At 48.0% G+C, this 17,631-nt stretch overlaps 1 protein-coding gene across 1 annotated transcript; it reads left to right on the forward strand.

Moving 5' to 3' along the window:
• The first annotated feature begins 10,369 nt into the window (after positions 1–10,369).
• On the forward strand, positions 10,370–12,607 carry LOC126542006 (neprilysin-21-like). The gene has a single exon (XM_050188972.1). It carries the CDS (start codon positions 10,370–10,372, stop codon positions 12,605–12,607), a length of 2,238 nt encoding a protein of 745 aa, XP_050044929.1.
• Positions 12,608–17,631: the final 5,024 nt, after the last annotated feature.

The raw sequence follows: 17,631 nt of genomic DNA on the forward strand, positions 1-17,631 counted from the left end.
GTACGCGAGTGTTTACAAGTTTATGCGGCCAATAAAGCTGCCATCCTCAATTCTCATAGCTGTCTACTAATTTGCTATCGCAATATATGATTCGCCTTTCGGGCGAAACTGCAACTATATATTTCTCCTTTTTTTTTCTTCGCTTGCCTCCGCAATATCTGTGTCCCTGCTTACCCCAGAACTGATTTCTCTTTCTCTCTGGAACCTTGTCCGAAGCACTCTTGTGTGAAGAAGGTCACAAAAGCCATATCGCGCTTTTTGAAGGTGATCAAACTGCACGACTGCTTATGAGGGACTGTCAGTTAACTTTTTTTTCTTATCGTTCTTTCCCATCTTTCTTCCCCAAGCGAAGGGTAGCCAACCGGGAGCGATCTAACTTCCCTAATCTGCCATTATGACTTCTATCACAATCTATCTATCTATCTATCTATCTATCTATCTATCTATCTGTATCCTATGCGCTGGCCTCACATTCCTTACCATCTTCAAGTAAAACGGTTTTGGTAGCACGACCTTTGTGAACGCCTGAACGGGCAGCCGCCATTCGAAGGACTTGCTCGCGTGCGTTGCGCACGTAACGCCAAGGGTGCTGGAAGAATCACCACTGAAGTGTGAGGACAGCCTCGACCTGTTTAGGTATAAGAGGATTACGCTCAAGATGCGGGCCGCCTGCGTGCGGAGGCGGAATAAATATAATGCACAGAGAGAGAGAGAGAGAGAGGGGGGGGCATCCGCTTCTTCATGTGGGTTGCGTTGATTGATGAGCCTTAGTTTCCAGAAATTCCCGTGCATGGCCCACGCGCGCAGATATGCGCTCGCAAACAATTACAAGAGAAGATGTTTACGAAGCCTGCAGCGAACATTTCCTTCCAGTAACAGCGCTTACTCGGGTATAATGCGAGCAAACGAGACGTGTCGGCGATGGATCACAGCGCTTTCGCGCGACTCCGGCCAAAGGAGAGAGAAATACGCAGCTTCGAAGCTACGGGTGGCTGCACCAGTGGAATAACGCCCATTAGCTTCTTTTTTTTAATTCCATATGGGCGTGTTCAATCAAGCTATACGTACGACGTAGAATGGAGAATGATGAGCCATGCAGGAGGAAAAAATTCGGGTAATTGGAACCCGCTCGTTGGTCTTCGCCGCTTATTTCGTCTGGCCCAATATAAGTAGCCCGTTGTAAACAATATAGGAGTGGCACGAGCAGCGCTTGGTCATTACAATAATAATAATAATAATAATAATAATAATAATAATAATAATAATAATAATAATAATAATAATAATAATAATAAAAGGCGACCACGTGAAAAGCCCTTTCGGCGCCAATCAATTAAATTTATTCACGCCGAAACCAAGAGGCAGTAATATACGTATTTGATACGACGCATTTGCTTGCTTCATCGGCATCTTTCTGCCTTTCTGGGAAAACTACTCTGAGTTAAAATAGCATCTTCATCACGCTTGTTGAGTCCGTAACTCCGTTCATTAAGGTGGCATGAAGAAGAACGGCTAACTCGGTCGAATTCTGATGAGACATCGTCATTCCGTTCAAGGTGAATAACTTTGCTTGCATAATAACCGCTTCCCTGTGCGCCGGTTTAACGCAATTCTTTCACGGACACACTTTACATAGTTACTTGGACTCTAAACAAGTGTGAACATCCTGTAATCCTGCGAGTTATCTAGTGAAGAGTCCACCGTAGTGCGAAAGCCTACTTACTAGCACGCAAGCCCGGTGAGACTTATAGTGACCTCGTAGAAGTGTAGCGGGTGCTTCGGGTAAACGCGGTTCGTTCGAGTCTCCACCTTACAATACAGGCTAAATTCACTAACAAGGTATCACGTATGCCAACATGACCAAGTCAACAGAGGAAAATTATCAAGCTGGAATAATTGTGGCCAGGGCTTGGGGGAAGGGGACATCTCCAACTGCGAGCACAGCTGTCGCTCAAGGCACCTGATCCCCATACCGCGGCCGATCCATCAGCACTCCTGGTTCCCAGTACCCTTCCGTTTTATTTTACTGCGACAACAGTCAAGTGGTCGAAAATGGGTTTGCCTCGTCCGTCCATCCGTCCATTCCGTTGCGCAGACGACGACATCCAACGACAATTTTTGTCACCGTCAGGCCACCTGGTCATCGTCAGTTTCACAATTGCCGCAGGGCGGACAAAATGACATATTAATTCACAACTGCCACCACAACAATTTGAACCCGTGTCACTGCGGCGCTATGCATTTAGTAGCCGGAGCGCTAGCCACAACGCTATCGCGCAGCCTCGAGGCCCTGCACTCCACACAGACTCTGAGAGCGGTGCTGCCTGTTCATATATTTCGGAGGCCAGAACAGCCATTACTGCAGCGGACGAGTATGACATTGTGTGCATCTCATTGTGTTCTGGACAACCTGGCGGTGAGTTGCCGTACAATTTTTCGTAGTCATGCTCGTGAATATAGCATCGGTGACACAGAGGAGGTATACATGACAATGATGATGGTGAGCCTCAAACGACACATACCCACAATAGAGGACGCGCAACGACTCCTCAGACGGTTGGTGGAAAGCACCAGCGGCGCCAGTGCTGACAACGATGTCGGAAAAACAACGCCACATAGCTGTTTACGCAGTAGCTCGCAGGGATTCACGTCCGTCAATTGCCCGATATTGCAGCACTGCAAATGAACGAGGGAAAAAAGAGTAACTTTCCCTCAAATCTCGCAGGTGGCACTGCGTCATTTCGCTTGTAACATCAGTTGCAGAAGTATTTTTGGCATCAGAGTTGATCCACCTACTTCTGAAACCTTCAAAACGACTCATCAATCCTGTCGTGTCTAGGGCACGCCACGACCTAAGAGCAGAGTCAGACACGTCAGGGGACAGATGCAGGGCTAAAAGACCCCGGTGTTTATTCCTGCCTTACTTATATATCGGCAGCTCCTGATAAGGAACGTGCATGTGCTGCGCTAATACGGTTGCGCAGAACCGTGTGCGCACAAGTCAGAGTGACACCACAAAGCCTGAGAAGCACGAAGCCTTTGCCAGAACTACATACTAGCTCGTCACCCGGGGGCCTAAGTGCCGTTGTACACAAACACTGAATTTAAAAAATCGAGCAACCGACATTTGTACTTAAATGTCCTCTCAGATACCACGCTGCTCACATGCCGAGCATAACAGATGCTTGGACGTTATGCTACCAAATCATATAGACAGATACTAGGTAGTATGGATGTGTTCACAAGTTTTCGAAATTTATTACCCTGACAACAACGCAACATCTCCATAATAACATACAAAAGAAACTAAAATAAACAGGATGCAAAAAGATTATCTGGATGAAATAAATTCAAACAATAAAAAATATTGAACCACTCGGAACAAATCATATTTTTTTAATATTGAAAGCCCTTGCCAAGCAGCTGCGAAAGAAGAGGTTCCATAAAGTTATAGAATTCAATTAAATATGTCTAGTGTAATTGGAGATCGGAAATCTGAGAATCCATTTCTTTGTGTCCACAGCATGCATTGTAGGGCCATAGGGAAAGGTAGTTGCGTACACCACAAAGGAGATAAAGTCACAACTTATTTATCCAATTCACACTTCTTTTCTGTGACGTTACAAAATTTATAATTAACATTTAAATATTGAACATCCTAATGTTCTTAATTCTTACTTTAAATTAATACATTTTTTTACTACCGAATCCCTCTTTCAAGCCAACTACACAGTAACCGCTGCCTTGTTGTCCAGTTCCCTGTGGTGGATGAGCGCAATTAATTCAAGAAAACGTAGGCAAACAAAAATAATATGGTGTTTACAGTGGGATAATGCTGCTGTCGCAGTAAGTAAGTTCAGAGCCAAAGAAATCGCTGAATTCTGCTTTTCTTTTATTTTTCAAAGTGCGACTATTGCTGACACCCATTGTCATCGAAGGTCACGTGCGACCAGCCGCGTCGTGAAGCGAAGAAGAAGAATTCTTGCTCCGCTCATACACGGTCGCCAGGGCTGCTTCGCGGAATTCCTGCTCCCCCGGCTACTGACCGTCATGGACAGCAGGACAGAGAACACGCCATCTGCTCCGCAGGTGTCCAGTTCAAGTACGCAGCCGGAATATCATTTCGTTGCCAGCACGCCGCTGAACTCCTGGTCGGTGAGCGGGTCCGAATCTGCGGGCGACCAATCTCAAACAGTTCAAAGCTTGTCACCCGCTGCAGTAGCCCAGCTAACGGTACCACTGGTCGATACATCTGACCACGAGGCAGCTCAGCAAAGTCAAGGCCATGGAACTGATGCATGCGCGCTAGAACCAACGGTGTCCACCGGCTTTCGTTCCAACGCTGCAAACGAGGGCACCATTGACACTGCAGCGACGATCCCTTTCCCAGAGATAGTCGCAACGTCCCAACCCAAGAAGACGCTACGTCTCAGCTACAAGGACCAGCTCAGGCTAGCAGCCAAAGAAACTAGAAATCGATCGGGAACGAAAAACACTGCATTTGAAAAAGCGAAGGCGGCCTTGAAACGCAGGAGGCGGAAAAGTAAAAGCGTTCTTTCCCACGAGAAACGACCGGACATGTCCACGTTGAGCGGATACGAACCCTCGTACGCAGGTGACTCACCGCACCTCAGTCCACTATGGATGAATGCCCAAAATACTGCCGTTGAACCGCTGAATCTGACAGATTTAGCAGCATCGCACCGAAGTTGGTTTCACGGGCATCCCGAGGCCGGTGATCTCTTCGACGCAGAGCAACAGACCACGTCGCGGTTCGACGGCGTAGTCCATGCTGGGGCCACATCGACATCGAGCGCTCAGGAGCTTTTTCTTTATCCGCTGGCTTTGCTCCTCTTCATCACTCTTTTGGTGGTGTTGGCCATGATTTTTGCCGTGAAGTCTACACCCAACAGTGCAAGGAGTTTAGATCGAAAAAGTCTCATCTGCGCATCCGAAGACTGCTACCAAGACGCCGAATATCTAAGCGGACTTCTTTCTTGGGACATCGACGACCCCTGCGACAGTTTCCAACCATTTGTCTGTCGCCGCTGGTCAAGCCTACTTAAGGACTCGCCACTAACAGAGTCAATATCGTCAGACGACGTCTACGTTTCCAGCATTGAGCGGTGGGCTCAGGCGATCTACCACAAGCGACCTCGGCATTTCAGAATCCCGGCGCCACTAAGGAACCTGATAGACAAGTGCCTCAACACCGAACAGATCGAAAATAACGGCTGGGGTCTCCTCCTCGAGTTCATGTTCAACACGTCCCTCGAAGGCTTCCCTTTGACGCCTCCTGTTCGTGGAAAATTGAACATCTGGACAACAGCAGCCTCGCTACTTCGTAAGACTGGAACTGCAGCACTCGTTAGCGCAAGCGTCGCGAGTCATCCGTTTGTTGAATCCCGAGATGTTCCTTTAGTGGCACCTCCTGAAACCTTGAGTGCCAGCGGTGTTGACATCGAAGAAGCCATACGGATGTACACAGCAGCTGTCTTGTCCGCGGTTAGAGGCTTGAATAAGGACTTCGTTCCACCAGCGCATACGATGAAAACAGTAGAGTTTGCCAGAGCTCTCGAAATCATAAACGAATCGAAGCACCCAGATACATACGCGGAGGTCGTCTTTGTCGAACCACGGGCAGAGCTAGTGGAATTTTTGAGCGAAATGGTTAGCGGTGTTCCTTCCATACCGTTCATGAAGAACCAGGCTAACATTTGGATTCAGGCGCCTTATGTAGTAACGCAGGTACTGGAGCTCGTACGGAACGCCGAGTCATACGTTGTCCTCAACTACCTCTCTGTACGGCTCATGATCCGAATGGCCCCTTTCATTCCTCCGTCTAAGGCACTCGTCAATTTTTATAGCACGTTGACTTATGGCAAGGTGAGGAGCGACGTCCCACGCGGGCACATATGCCTTCGCGCCGTGGAGAAAGCGGCATTCCCACTTTTTTACACGTCATTGCTTTCCATACTCGGCCTCTATCAAGACTCGGTCCTTCTCCGCTTTGCAAGCCTTGTCAAAGACATCACGACGGAGTTTTTGAGCAGCGTTGAAAGTTCCTCATTTTTCGACAAATACGCGAGGGCCATAATCAAGAGGATCGTTTCAGACATCAATTTCCAAGTCCTGGGACCTGCGTGGCTGAAGGATGGCATTATGTCGATGAAATACTTTAGCCCCGTGTCGAACGCAACGGCCTTCGAAACTTACATTGAACTTCACGAGCGGACGTTTGTGGAAACCTTAGCGCTCGGTTCTTCCGGGCGCTGGACTCGCTCGGCGTTCAGCACGACCTGCTGGTACGAACGCAATCCCAGCACCATATACGTGCCGGCGCTTGCGTTCAACATTACGCTGCCTCTGAACGAGGAACCCCAACCCCTGCACCTGTGCCGAGCAGCGGTGCGAGTGATAAGCTGCATCTTCGATGCTCTCCTGGCCGAAACAAACTCGACCTCATTGGAACGCTGGTTAACCAAGGGAACTGCAGCTAAGTTGCACAACGTCGTCATTTGCTACGGTCTCGATAAGTTGCACTCGCCCCTGAGGTTCCTTCGTGACGCACTTACGACTGAGTTTGCCTTTCGTCACTTCGAAAAGAGCGTCAAAAGCACGCCGAATTCCCTACATCTGCGTCTTATACAAGGCAAGATTCTGACCAGTGCCCAGTTATTCTTTGTCTATTTGATGCTTCAACGCTGTGAAAAGAAAGGTGGTCTCGACACCCTGACATTGGGCTCGGCGCACGACCTCAATGTCGTGCTTTCCAGAGATGCGAACTTCGCTATGGCCTTCAACTGCTCCCAGGGATCACCGATGAATTCAGAGAAGCAATGTTCGTAATAAAGTGGACGAAGATAAACTGTGATGAGAAATTTTCCGTTTAAGTTATTGACATTCTAACTACGACCGAGATTATGTGTTAGTGTCTCGCATTTATTGTCTCGCTGCACTCTCGCTAATTTTCATGATGTACTACGGAACTTGTAGAACGAACAAGAGTTAATTATAGCATATTTACGCTATCGTCCAAATTATACACAAGTGTATAGATACCAAACCAAAAGATTACCGAGCATTTGCTGAGCCAAGAAAACTAGGACGTCTCCTTCCCTTTCTGTTTTTTTTTTTTTTGTTTGTTTCTGCAGTCAATAGGAAGTGTTGTCTAAAAGCGTGTTTGAATGCAAAGTGCCTCGCTATTGCGGCAGCCTGAGTGTGCGATATCAAAACTTGAACGCTGAAGACCGCGCCGAGTTTCGCCCTTGAGCAGTCGTCACGACAATTCGGCATTTAGCGGGTGGTATCCAGCTCGCTTATCAGCCTTTGAGTTTTGTTTCACGCGCTCAGACAGCCGCCGATATCTAATTGCCGATCTGAAAGTTGACCTGACAGATACGAACAGTTCGCTTCAATTCTCTATTAACAATGAGGCGCCTAGTAAAGAAAGAAGGTTACGCAATTTCACTGTGCTACGATGTCCTCGGTCGTCCTCTGACACCCGTCACTACTGACACTATGACTTGGAAGAAGCCTATGTTTCAATATCACTTAGTCATGGTTCGAACAGCCGGTACGGCACACTACTCATAAAACATTTACTTCTGCCAGTATACATCATGATATTAAGTATACCAGAGCTGACATCAGAATGATTGAAAGGGGTGAAATAACGTCACCCGTGAAAATTTGTCCAGTTGGCGCGGCAGTGCAAAAACTGAGAAAGGAACGGCCGCTGCAGTCGAGTAAAACACTGATCAGCCTCTTGGACTTAATCTGGGAAGCGCAATTTCTGAATTTGGTTTAGACCTGACAACACATCTAAACAGCAAAACACGAGGACCGCAATTCGCAGTAGTTGTTTGGCCCACTAATGTAATTTGCAGTCAAAAGCAAGAAGGCCGACGCGCACAGGCCAGCTGAAGAATAGGTTATCAGCAAACCCTAGTAAATATGAAGTGTTCACCAATTTCGCCATGATAGACCATTGCTATAAGGTGCTCATTTTGCGTTATATTGCTGATACCTGAAACCCGCTTAACCATGTGAAGGACTATGTATATACGCAGATGCGGAATCGGGCACTTCTGACACCTAATAGCATCGCATAATAATTGAAGAGAATGAACATATTCTCGTGCTGTTCACGTTCCCGCAAAATGTGATTTTTTGTGTTCGACTACTGTACACTTCATCACATTGATTAATGGTACATTCGACTGGTTCCTACTGCGTTCCATCTCGGTTTGCAACGATGCGGAGCCCTCTCGAGGTAGGAGTTACAGAGAGCCCGCCCCGCCCGAACGTCCAGCTGCAGCCATCGTAGGAGCCCCGTGATGGAAGCATTATGTCAGATCTTGCTCATGCTCGAAGGTGCGAGCGCCTCCAGGTGCTCTGATCTGGAGCGCGACGCTCTACATGGACCAGGCGAGTGTGCCAGAAGGTTATACCCACTATTGCGTGATGACATGATGCCGCATTCCTTGGGCACGGTTGGTCGGTATTTAGGTTACGCTCACGCCTTGAATTGCTGAAATTAAAGCAAAATAAAAAACCATGAGCCATTCCACTCTGTGAAAGTGGTTGACCAGCGAAGCTGTTTAGCACACGACACGGAGGGGACACATAATTTTGAACAAAGGTATGAACTCATTTATTGTCTTAATGGGTGGTCATCGTGACGAAAGAAACGCGCACTCATTTATTGTCTTGGTCGGTGGTCGTTATTTCGCTCGCAACTGCAATCACATTCTTTGATAATGTCAAATCGATGCGCGTACGCCGCTGGGTGGTCGGTTGGGCCGGATCGGTGTGGCATCGCAAGGGATATCTCTGCAGCATGGATCGCGTAAACGGTTCTCTTTTCGGTACCGACACTTCCACATTGAAATCACCGACAACGACAACAGGAGTGGTGTCACCGCAACTAATCCACGCAAAGTTAGTAGCCATGGGCCTTACGGGACTACGACTCCTTGCATTTTTTGCTTCCTTACGGGATTATGAGCCATTGCTGACGCGGCTATGAGCCATTGATGATGACAGTTTTAGACATGCAGTTCTGTATGTTGTATGCGCGATTAGAAAGAATTTAAGCACTGTTCGCTTCATTTTGCCGAGCGTTTGTAGCTTCTGCCTTACGTGGCTATGAGCCACTACATTTTTCGCTTGCTTACGGGAGCATGAATGCTTACGCAGGGTATGAACCACTGATGATGATAGCTTTCGTTCACAGACAACAAAAATGCACGGAACCCTAGCCATATACAGCTTCGCTGTAAAACGATCTTTAGCTTGAACATAATGTGCCTAAAATTATTTCATTTTGGAACTTGTCACTCGATCGCTGTAACTAATTTAAGACTACGTTTCCAATGGAATGCATTTCTCATTGTATCTTGGCCAAATTACTTGGTCTTTTCAAACTGCGCAGTTTCATCGTTACTGGTCAGCTTCCTGAAATAAAGAGGCAAACGAGCTTGGCTGTGCTGCAGTTTCTAAGGCGATCGTAATCACCGGCTTTCATTAGCCTTTTATTATGCTCAATTCGCAACACGTACTTACACCTCAATGCTATTTAAAATTTAACGTTATACGTGGTTACGTTCTCTGACATATATTCGTTAACGCCACCTTGTGTAAATAGGAAACTCGTATTGTTAAAGAAGAAGAAGTGAGCACTGTGTCCGAGGCTCGGCGTCCGAAAAATGGCGCTATGAAAGCAGTATAAACCGCCGTCATGCACAGGTCGGGGGCCTTCCCTTGGAATCGACTTGGAGAAGCCGAGCAAATTAGAAGCACAAAGCTAAGTTCGTCGCTGGAGTCTTTCCATTCCACAGAGTCCAAACCACCGGTCAAGCCAACTGCAACACAGCACGTCCACGCACTAAACGACGAGATCGTGGAGCCTGGGCTTTCGAAGCAAGCTCAATGCCTATCGTCCTTCACAAACCAGGGCTCTCGCGTGACATCCACTGGAATCCTCCCCGGCGCGCCCAGAGCCCTTTGCTCAGCGAAGAAATCTCGCCGCGCAACTTATGACGGCACCACGTCTGCTTCCTCCGTCATCCATGATGAAGCACGGAAGCGTTCTCTGGGGTCCGATGATCTCCTTGCTGGGAGGTTGTTCACCTTCAGTCATAACGATGTGCCAAGAAAGGCAGAGACAAAGCCCACGAGGAAAGCGCTGCCGAATCAAGAGGATACAGTACAGATCTCCGAAGTTGGTTATCTTGGAGAGATTCCTGCTGGCACTGCTGTTATCTATGACGAAATTTCTAACATTGTAGCGCAATTACTAAGTTCGCACGAGCAAGGAACGACGACGACAGAAATCTTCAGATCCTGTGAAGAAGTTCCAGCCCGGATGGCCAAGAACATGAGCTTTCGTTGTCGACCACACGTCGAAGCAGCAGCTGTACCACCCAACGCGAGAACTACGCGAATGGCACGGCGATCCTCGTCGGTGACTACCGAGATAAACGGTCTGTCTGCATCTGCTACTGGCAGCATTGCAGACATAAACCTCAGGGTCATCGATGGCGAAGGTGAATCTCGCTTCAAAGAATACCTGGTGGCATTGATTCTGCTTGCCTGTTTTGCAGCGCTCCTGCTTGTTGTTTTGTACGTTTTGGCACCGACCCACGGAAACATCAAAGCCGACGCGCAGGGCTCCTTGGCCTGCGTCTCTGACAACTGTCTAAAAGATGCAGAATACCTCGACCAACTGCTATCCTGGAAGGATGCCCCACCGTGCGACAACTTCTACATGTTCGTGTGCCACGGATGGAAGAGTCAGTACCCCGACGCGCCTCTTTCGCCTTTTGTCTCTTTAGATGACGACCACGCCGCAAGTCTGGAAGAAAATGTGTACGCTATGTTGGAGAACAAGTCGGAAAACTCAAAAAGCCTTGCATGGCTCAGAGATCTCATGGATAAGTGCATGGACGAGAGGCAAATCGAAGGCGACGGTTGGGACTCATTGCTAGAATTAATGTCCGATGCGTCGGTTGGACCGTTTCCCATCACGCCGCCCGTTCGAAGTAGCCTGTCCATCTGGAAGTCTGCAGGCCGTCTTCTGCGGGCAACAGGAACCTCCGCTTTGCTCGGTATGGGTGTCGCCGTCGCTCCTTCAGGCACGCCAAAGAGTATTCTAGCAATTTATCCTCCAGAAGCTTCTAGATATCGTATCTTAGGTACCGACATAGTTGTGAAGCTTTACACAAGCGCTATATTCTCCGCGGTCAAGGCCCTGAAGAAACGATTCGTTCCAGTTGAGAACTTGTTAGACATTGCGAGATTTGTCGCTGACTTTGAGAAAGAAATCGGTCACAGAGCAGTAGGTGCGGGATTTCGCATCTCCACTGCAAACTCCTCATCGCCCATCGCCCAGTTTCTGTCCGGTGTCTTTTACGATCATTGGCCTGAATACTTCGACAAACGGACCTCGGATGTATTGATATCATCGCCGAATCTTGTAAGGCGGATCATCCAGCTTGTAGAAAGCGCCGAGAGACACACGGTGATAAACTTCATCTCGCTGCAAATGATGATACAGGTATCGCCGTTCATTCCCCACACAGAGTTGGCGCAGTTCGGCACTTTCATCACCGGCAGGTCTATGATGCCGTCACCCCGCTGGAGGATTTGTCTTCGGGCTGTGGAAAAAGCACTAGCTCCCCTCATGTACGCGTCGTATTTCACGTACCGGAACCTGCACGCGTCAGCGTCAAAATTTGCCCATTTCGTTGGCGAAGCGGCACAGGAATTTCTGCGCGGCGTGGAGAATTCGTCGTACTTCACCATGTTTTCCAAGGCAGCTTTCCGGGATGTCTTGACGAACACGCAGTTCAGAGTGCTCGGACCACCGTGGATTAGTGACGGCACCGTCATGGAAGCCTACGTGCAAACCCTACCGACCATCCGTCCAGCGCACACAGCTCTGCAGTCGTACACGGGTGTTCATGAAGCCACTTTTCTCTACTCCCTGTCCCGAGGCTACTCGCAGCAGTGGACGCGGTCTATGTTCACCGCCGACTGCTGGCACGGGCTGAACCCTCGAACTTTGTACGTTCCGCTGCTGACATTCAACGTGACTCTCTGGTCCCACCCTAGCACCCAGTTTCTTCAGGTCTCCAGGGCAGGATTTCGTGTGCAAAAGTGCATTCTGGAGATGCTTCTGGGAGATGCCGCGTTCACAAACGACCAACAGTTTTGGTGGCTGGACGAAGCGACTAGGCACAAGCTCGAGAGTGTCGAATCTTGTCTACAGAGAAGCGTGCGGCGAAGCAATGTGCAGAATCTTCTGGCCATTCTCAAGCGCAGCCTCTCAGTTCTTCTCGCGTACGAACACTTTCACAAAAGCGTGAAGGGGTCCGGAAAGACGCTGAAGCTCTACCTGCCAAACGGCGAAGTGCTGACCGAAACGCAACTCTTCTTTATCGTTTTGGTGATGCAGTCCTGTGGAAAACGACCCCCTGCAGACGGTCCTTCTAGCTTGGAACTTGAGTGGAACGCCGCGCTTGCAAACTACCCCGGAATGTCAGCGGCTTTTCGCTGCGCCCGCGGTTCCCCTATGAACCCGATGAGGCAGTGTGGAACATAACTGGTCCCTGGCCTTTATGATTACAGACGCGCTACCGATATCGAACTGAATATTTTTTCCCCTGCAGCAAATACACCTGCCAGGCTCGATTAATAGCAAATTAATACGATAAATTAGGATGGCGCGTTGACACCATCCTTCGTTTAATGCTCCGCTCACGTGTTCTTCACATAAAATCGCAATATTTCGTAGTCTGTTTGTACTGAGTGACTGCGTTGCTGCTTCTCTTCCCATGTATCTCTATAAGATCTCACTTCCTGTGATTACGGAGTGCGCCTGTCCCTGAAATTTCTATCTGTAATCAACATTGGCATTTCAACGAAATGCGTATCAGTACTTCTTTCAGCAGATAGAAAGGAAAACTGCCGTCCTCTTTACCACATCTAGTGACATTTGTAGAACCTTCTGCTAAATTTTTCTTCTGAGAAATTTACTCATTTGTACCTTTAGAGCCACGTACCTGCATTACAAGCAACTTAGGGCAAAGATTCACGCGAATTTAGAAGGCGCGGGCGCGGTCTATACGAACGGAACCCACTGTTTCTTGCTGCCAGTTCTGTGTCATAGCAATCTGTTTTTTGTTGGTCGAATCAAAATATCAAAATTAATATCAAAATTGCGTTACACATAAGAGCAAATATATCGCAGATAAAACAGTAAAACTGTGTTAGGCAACCTTAGTATGAACTGTCTTGCGTAAGTAAACTTTATTTTATCTAATAAAATAGGAGGTACAGAACAAAATATCACTAATGCATATTCAAATCAATATCCCGCGGGCAAGAAAGATCCATGTACCCACTTTGCAATCGATTAAATTATAGACAGGGAATAAGAACATTGTTTGCGAGCATAACCCTCACACTAATTAAAAGCCAATAAGAGGAAAGCTGCAGCTTAGCACACCGATGCGACAAACAAGAAAAAGTGCTGAACGCGTATCCCGCATAAACATTATGAGGGCACAGTCCTAATACACGCAGAAACAAAGACAAGAGCAAGTTATCGTCGGCATATTTTCTCAGCCACTGCAGAAATGTGGGAGACATAAAAGAGCACGAAGACCGTACGAAGGTAAACATCACGCGCGCTATACCCCAAAGCAAAAATAAATGCGTATCGACAAGCACCACCCACGCATACGGAGCCTCTTTGCTGCGGCGGCACTTTGAATAGCGCGTCGCGAACTTATGGGATGAGCGTGCCTCAGGAAGGGCAATAAAGCGCGATCAAGGAGTGGAGGTCACGTTCTGAAACTGAAGCCGGCAGATGCCATATTACTATGGGCATCAAAGCTGCAGTATCCACAACCTTCTGTAGTACTCCAGTGCACGTCTTTTAAGCTTTTGCAAATCAGGCCTGGACACCGTATTTATTGGACTACAGTTTGCGAGTTTAATTGAAATGTTTATTAAATGATAGCGTGCCCGTTCCGATTGTGTACCGGTTCGGACTATGCAAGATTTCTGCTTTCAAGATGGTTCGTTGCAGCCGGATTCGCCCAACGCAACCCTCACCATCACTGTGGTGGCAAAAACGAAAAGTGATGGCAGTAACGGTTAGCATTCCGCGTCAATAGCACACTTTTATCGGCTTGCGCTTTTTAAACTTCGACTCCAACATATCATTTCTTTGTGTTAGCAAAGTACATGGAGCGATAAGCACATGCTGGTGTTTTACAGAAATGGCAGTTAAAAGCTTGAAAATGGGCTTGATGTGTCCGTCTGTCCTTCAGCCTTCCCGTTAGCGCAACAAAAGACAGCACACGCTGGAAGCGATGAGGAAGAAAAGCGCTTGTCTTCTTGACCAATAGTGGGTATGTGTCAGTGTTAGGAAAGAAGACAAGACAAGTTCTCTTACGGTGTGTGTTGTATTTTGCGACGCGATTTGAACACATAAGCAATGCAAGACCCAAGTAGTCCAACATTTAATCCTTCTAAGATTCGCTACGAGTCAATGGGCTATACTGAAGAGCCACAATGTAATTGTTAAGCCAAGGAATTGCCGATCCCAGACGCTCCAAGAAAATCCTACCAGAAAAAGAAAAGTGCGAGCACATCGACTACTCATTCGCACACTATTCTACCATTTTTGGTATTTCCTTTTGTTTATGCTTTTAATTGGCGTTTCTCGTCTTCAACTAAGAATTATCTTTAAGCTACCTCCTGCCGCACGACACTATCCCTTAATGGGTACGCGCCGTGAAAGAGGAACATCATCATCAGCAGCAGCATGTATGGTGAGATCCGCTTCGATTTCAAATGCTTTATTTTCATTGGCTGCTTAAACTTCCATAATAAGCTGCTCGACATTATCCGATACCATGCACTGATGTGTTCATTGTTGTTTTAGTGACGAGTCTATTGAAAGCTACGCTGAATTAATCCTTCACTCCGAGTGAGCCGGCATATTCTTCGTAAGCTTTCTCGCGACCACACCCCGATGTGGCGGTGCTGTTTAGTTATTTTTTAAGTTTCTAAAGCCGTCATTTAGCACTCCAAACACTTGCACGTGCCGTTCTAGTGAAACCAGGAGATGTTCGCTAATTCTCTAGGCCCAATAATATATTCGTTGCCAGCGTTTGAAGCCATTTGAAATCATATTGTAAATATATATCTTAAAACGCAGAACGCTTGCTCATAAGTCTTTCACATATATGACGAAAGATGTGATTACTGCGGCTCATTGGCGTGCTTCTCAGGGCATTAACGAGACCGAGAAGTGCTTGCACTCTCGCTTCAGCTCCCTCTCACCTAACACCGTGCAGTGTTACCAAAGCTTAGAGCTATTGTCGTCGAGTCGGAGTTGCCGAGTTCACAAAGTCATTCGCTTCGAATAAAAACATCTCGCGCTTAGCAGTCGACGCTGGTTGTCTGGCCGACCTTTTCCTCGCGGGTACGTGCCAAGGCGCCCCACAATCACGGAGAGCTCTCACAATTAAGCGAATTGCGTAGCAAATTATTGGTTTGTTACACAGTCTTCAGCTCATCCGTGCGTGCCTACACGTAAGCGATAACACCGCCTTCGAGATCGGTTCGGTGCACTACTTCCAAGAGTGCACAGAATGAGAAGATATTATATAACAGGACAGGAATGCACAACTTTATCAGCTCTTTAGGCTCTTTGTGATTATTTAAATATACATTGTTAAGAATACGCACAAGACGCCCTTACAGCTAGCGTACTGCAGCAGCTTTTCACTCATGATTGCACAGGCTTGTGTAGGTTCTGCACAAAACTACACGCAATTCGACTTCGTAGGAAACGAGAGGAGGCTAAGCAGAGGGGGCATTGTGCAGCTATTCGTTGCACAGCACGTCTGTAAGCAGCTACACCAGCGCACGTACGGGGGGGCTATTCGGGCTCACGAACCCTCGGCGGCAGCAGCAGCTGTCGTCACGTTGCACCGTTTTAGCGACGCAGAGTTATCAAAACCTCCGTATTTTTTATTCGCCGAGCGCAAGCTCGCAATTTTTCGTTTCTTGTTTTCCAAAGCAGCTCCTATCTGATGCTATGCTCGTTGCTTGCGCAAACATCGCCCTGCCCAGCCCACACGTCGGCGCGGCATCGCTCCTGGAAGTCTCTTCAGGACGCGCCCGCCCTGCTGACGCGGTGGCGGCTCAGGAAATTGCGTCCGTGCAGCCTTCCAACCCAGTTCTCTCTGCAGTGACACCGGGATGTTGCCTGAAAGGGGTCGCCCGAGCAGAAGCCAAGCTGTGCCCGTCGGCCGCATTCAATGGTAGGCAGCGCTGCACTCTGAATAGCAGGCGGCAGTGCGCTTCTAGAGTTTATGAAAGCTATCGGCCTGAAGACATCGCCGGGCTTGCGGAGGCGTCCCGTCGCTGCGCGGTGTGGAGGCATATAGTAGAGAGGGGGCTAGCTTACAGATTACGTTTGACGCCTGCGTCTTACCTGAAGCAATGTCGCTAGTTGCGAGTGCGCGCGCAGAAACGTTTTTGACTGTGCGGAAGAGATAGAATGCCTGCCGACATCGACGTCTGCGATGCTGAACAGGACGTCAACCGTTGCATGAACAAATCCTTAGAAAACATTTGCATGCACGGGCACGGCGATTGAAGATTGGGGCATGAGGGGGAGGGAACCATCCCTCGGGGCCCCTGCCCATTCAACGATAAGTTGCCAATCCGATTCTCCTTTTTCACTATAGAACCAAAGGAGAACAGAGTATGGAGGGAACGCAGAACCAAATGGCATATTAGAGAGCTAACCCATACAAAATCGTGCAGTCCCACGCACATTGGGAAACAACGTTATGCGAAGCACTGCGCAGGCTTGGATATCAGGTATTGTTTGAGGTTCCATATAAAGCATTAATAGAGGGCGCTACATGTGCATGTAAGGCGCACAATTATCCGCCGCGGTTACTTAGAGGCTATGGTGTTGTTTGCTAAGCACAAGGTCGCGGGATCGAATCACGGCCACGGCTGCCGCATTTCGATGGGGGTGAAATGCGAAAACACCCGTGTGCTTAGATTTAGAAGCACGTTAAAGAACCCTAGGCGGTCCAAATTTTCGGAGTCTCATGCTACTGTGTTTCTCATAATCAGATCGTGGTTCTGGCACGTAAAACCTCCTAATTAAACTTCTTAAGGCACGCAATTCTGCGTGTGACGCGAGCGTGTGTGTGACGACAACGACAATGCGATGGGCCGAAGACGAATATGGCGACCATGACGGCGACTTCGATGGCATGACGATGGATTTATTGTAATCCGGCGAAGAAGCATCACGACTTGTTACGTTACGAATTGAGCTGATCTCGAAGGCGGTACAGTTAGTTTTAGGGATGATTAAAGCCTGTACGCTCTCGTTTTTATCAGCAAAATGTTGGAAAGGCGACGTGGCGTACGCTCCAACCGTCTCAAAGCGCTAGCTTACACGAGGCAAAGAGGGTGGTATGGTTGGTATTCTCTCGAAGCGTATTTCTTTAATTTATTTATGTATTTGTGAGGCCCTCAGGGTACATAGTTGTACATCGCAGAGGGGAGAGGCGAGAACACATT

Source organism: Dermacentor andersoni, chromosome 2 (assembly GCF_023375885.2).
Source record: "Dermacentor andersoni chromosome 2, qqDerAnde1_hic_scaffold, whole genome shotgun sequence".
Classification (NCBI taxonomy): Eukaryota; Metazoa; Arthropoda; class Arachnida; order Ixodida; family Ixodidae; genus Dermacentor; species Dermacentor andersoni.

Excerpts from the sequence above, each read along its gene's own strand:
- LOC126542006 (XM_050188972.1), top strand. The coding sequence starts at position 10,370 with ATGGCCAAGAACATGAGCTTTCGTTGTCGACCACACGTCGAAGCAGCA.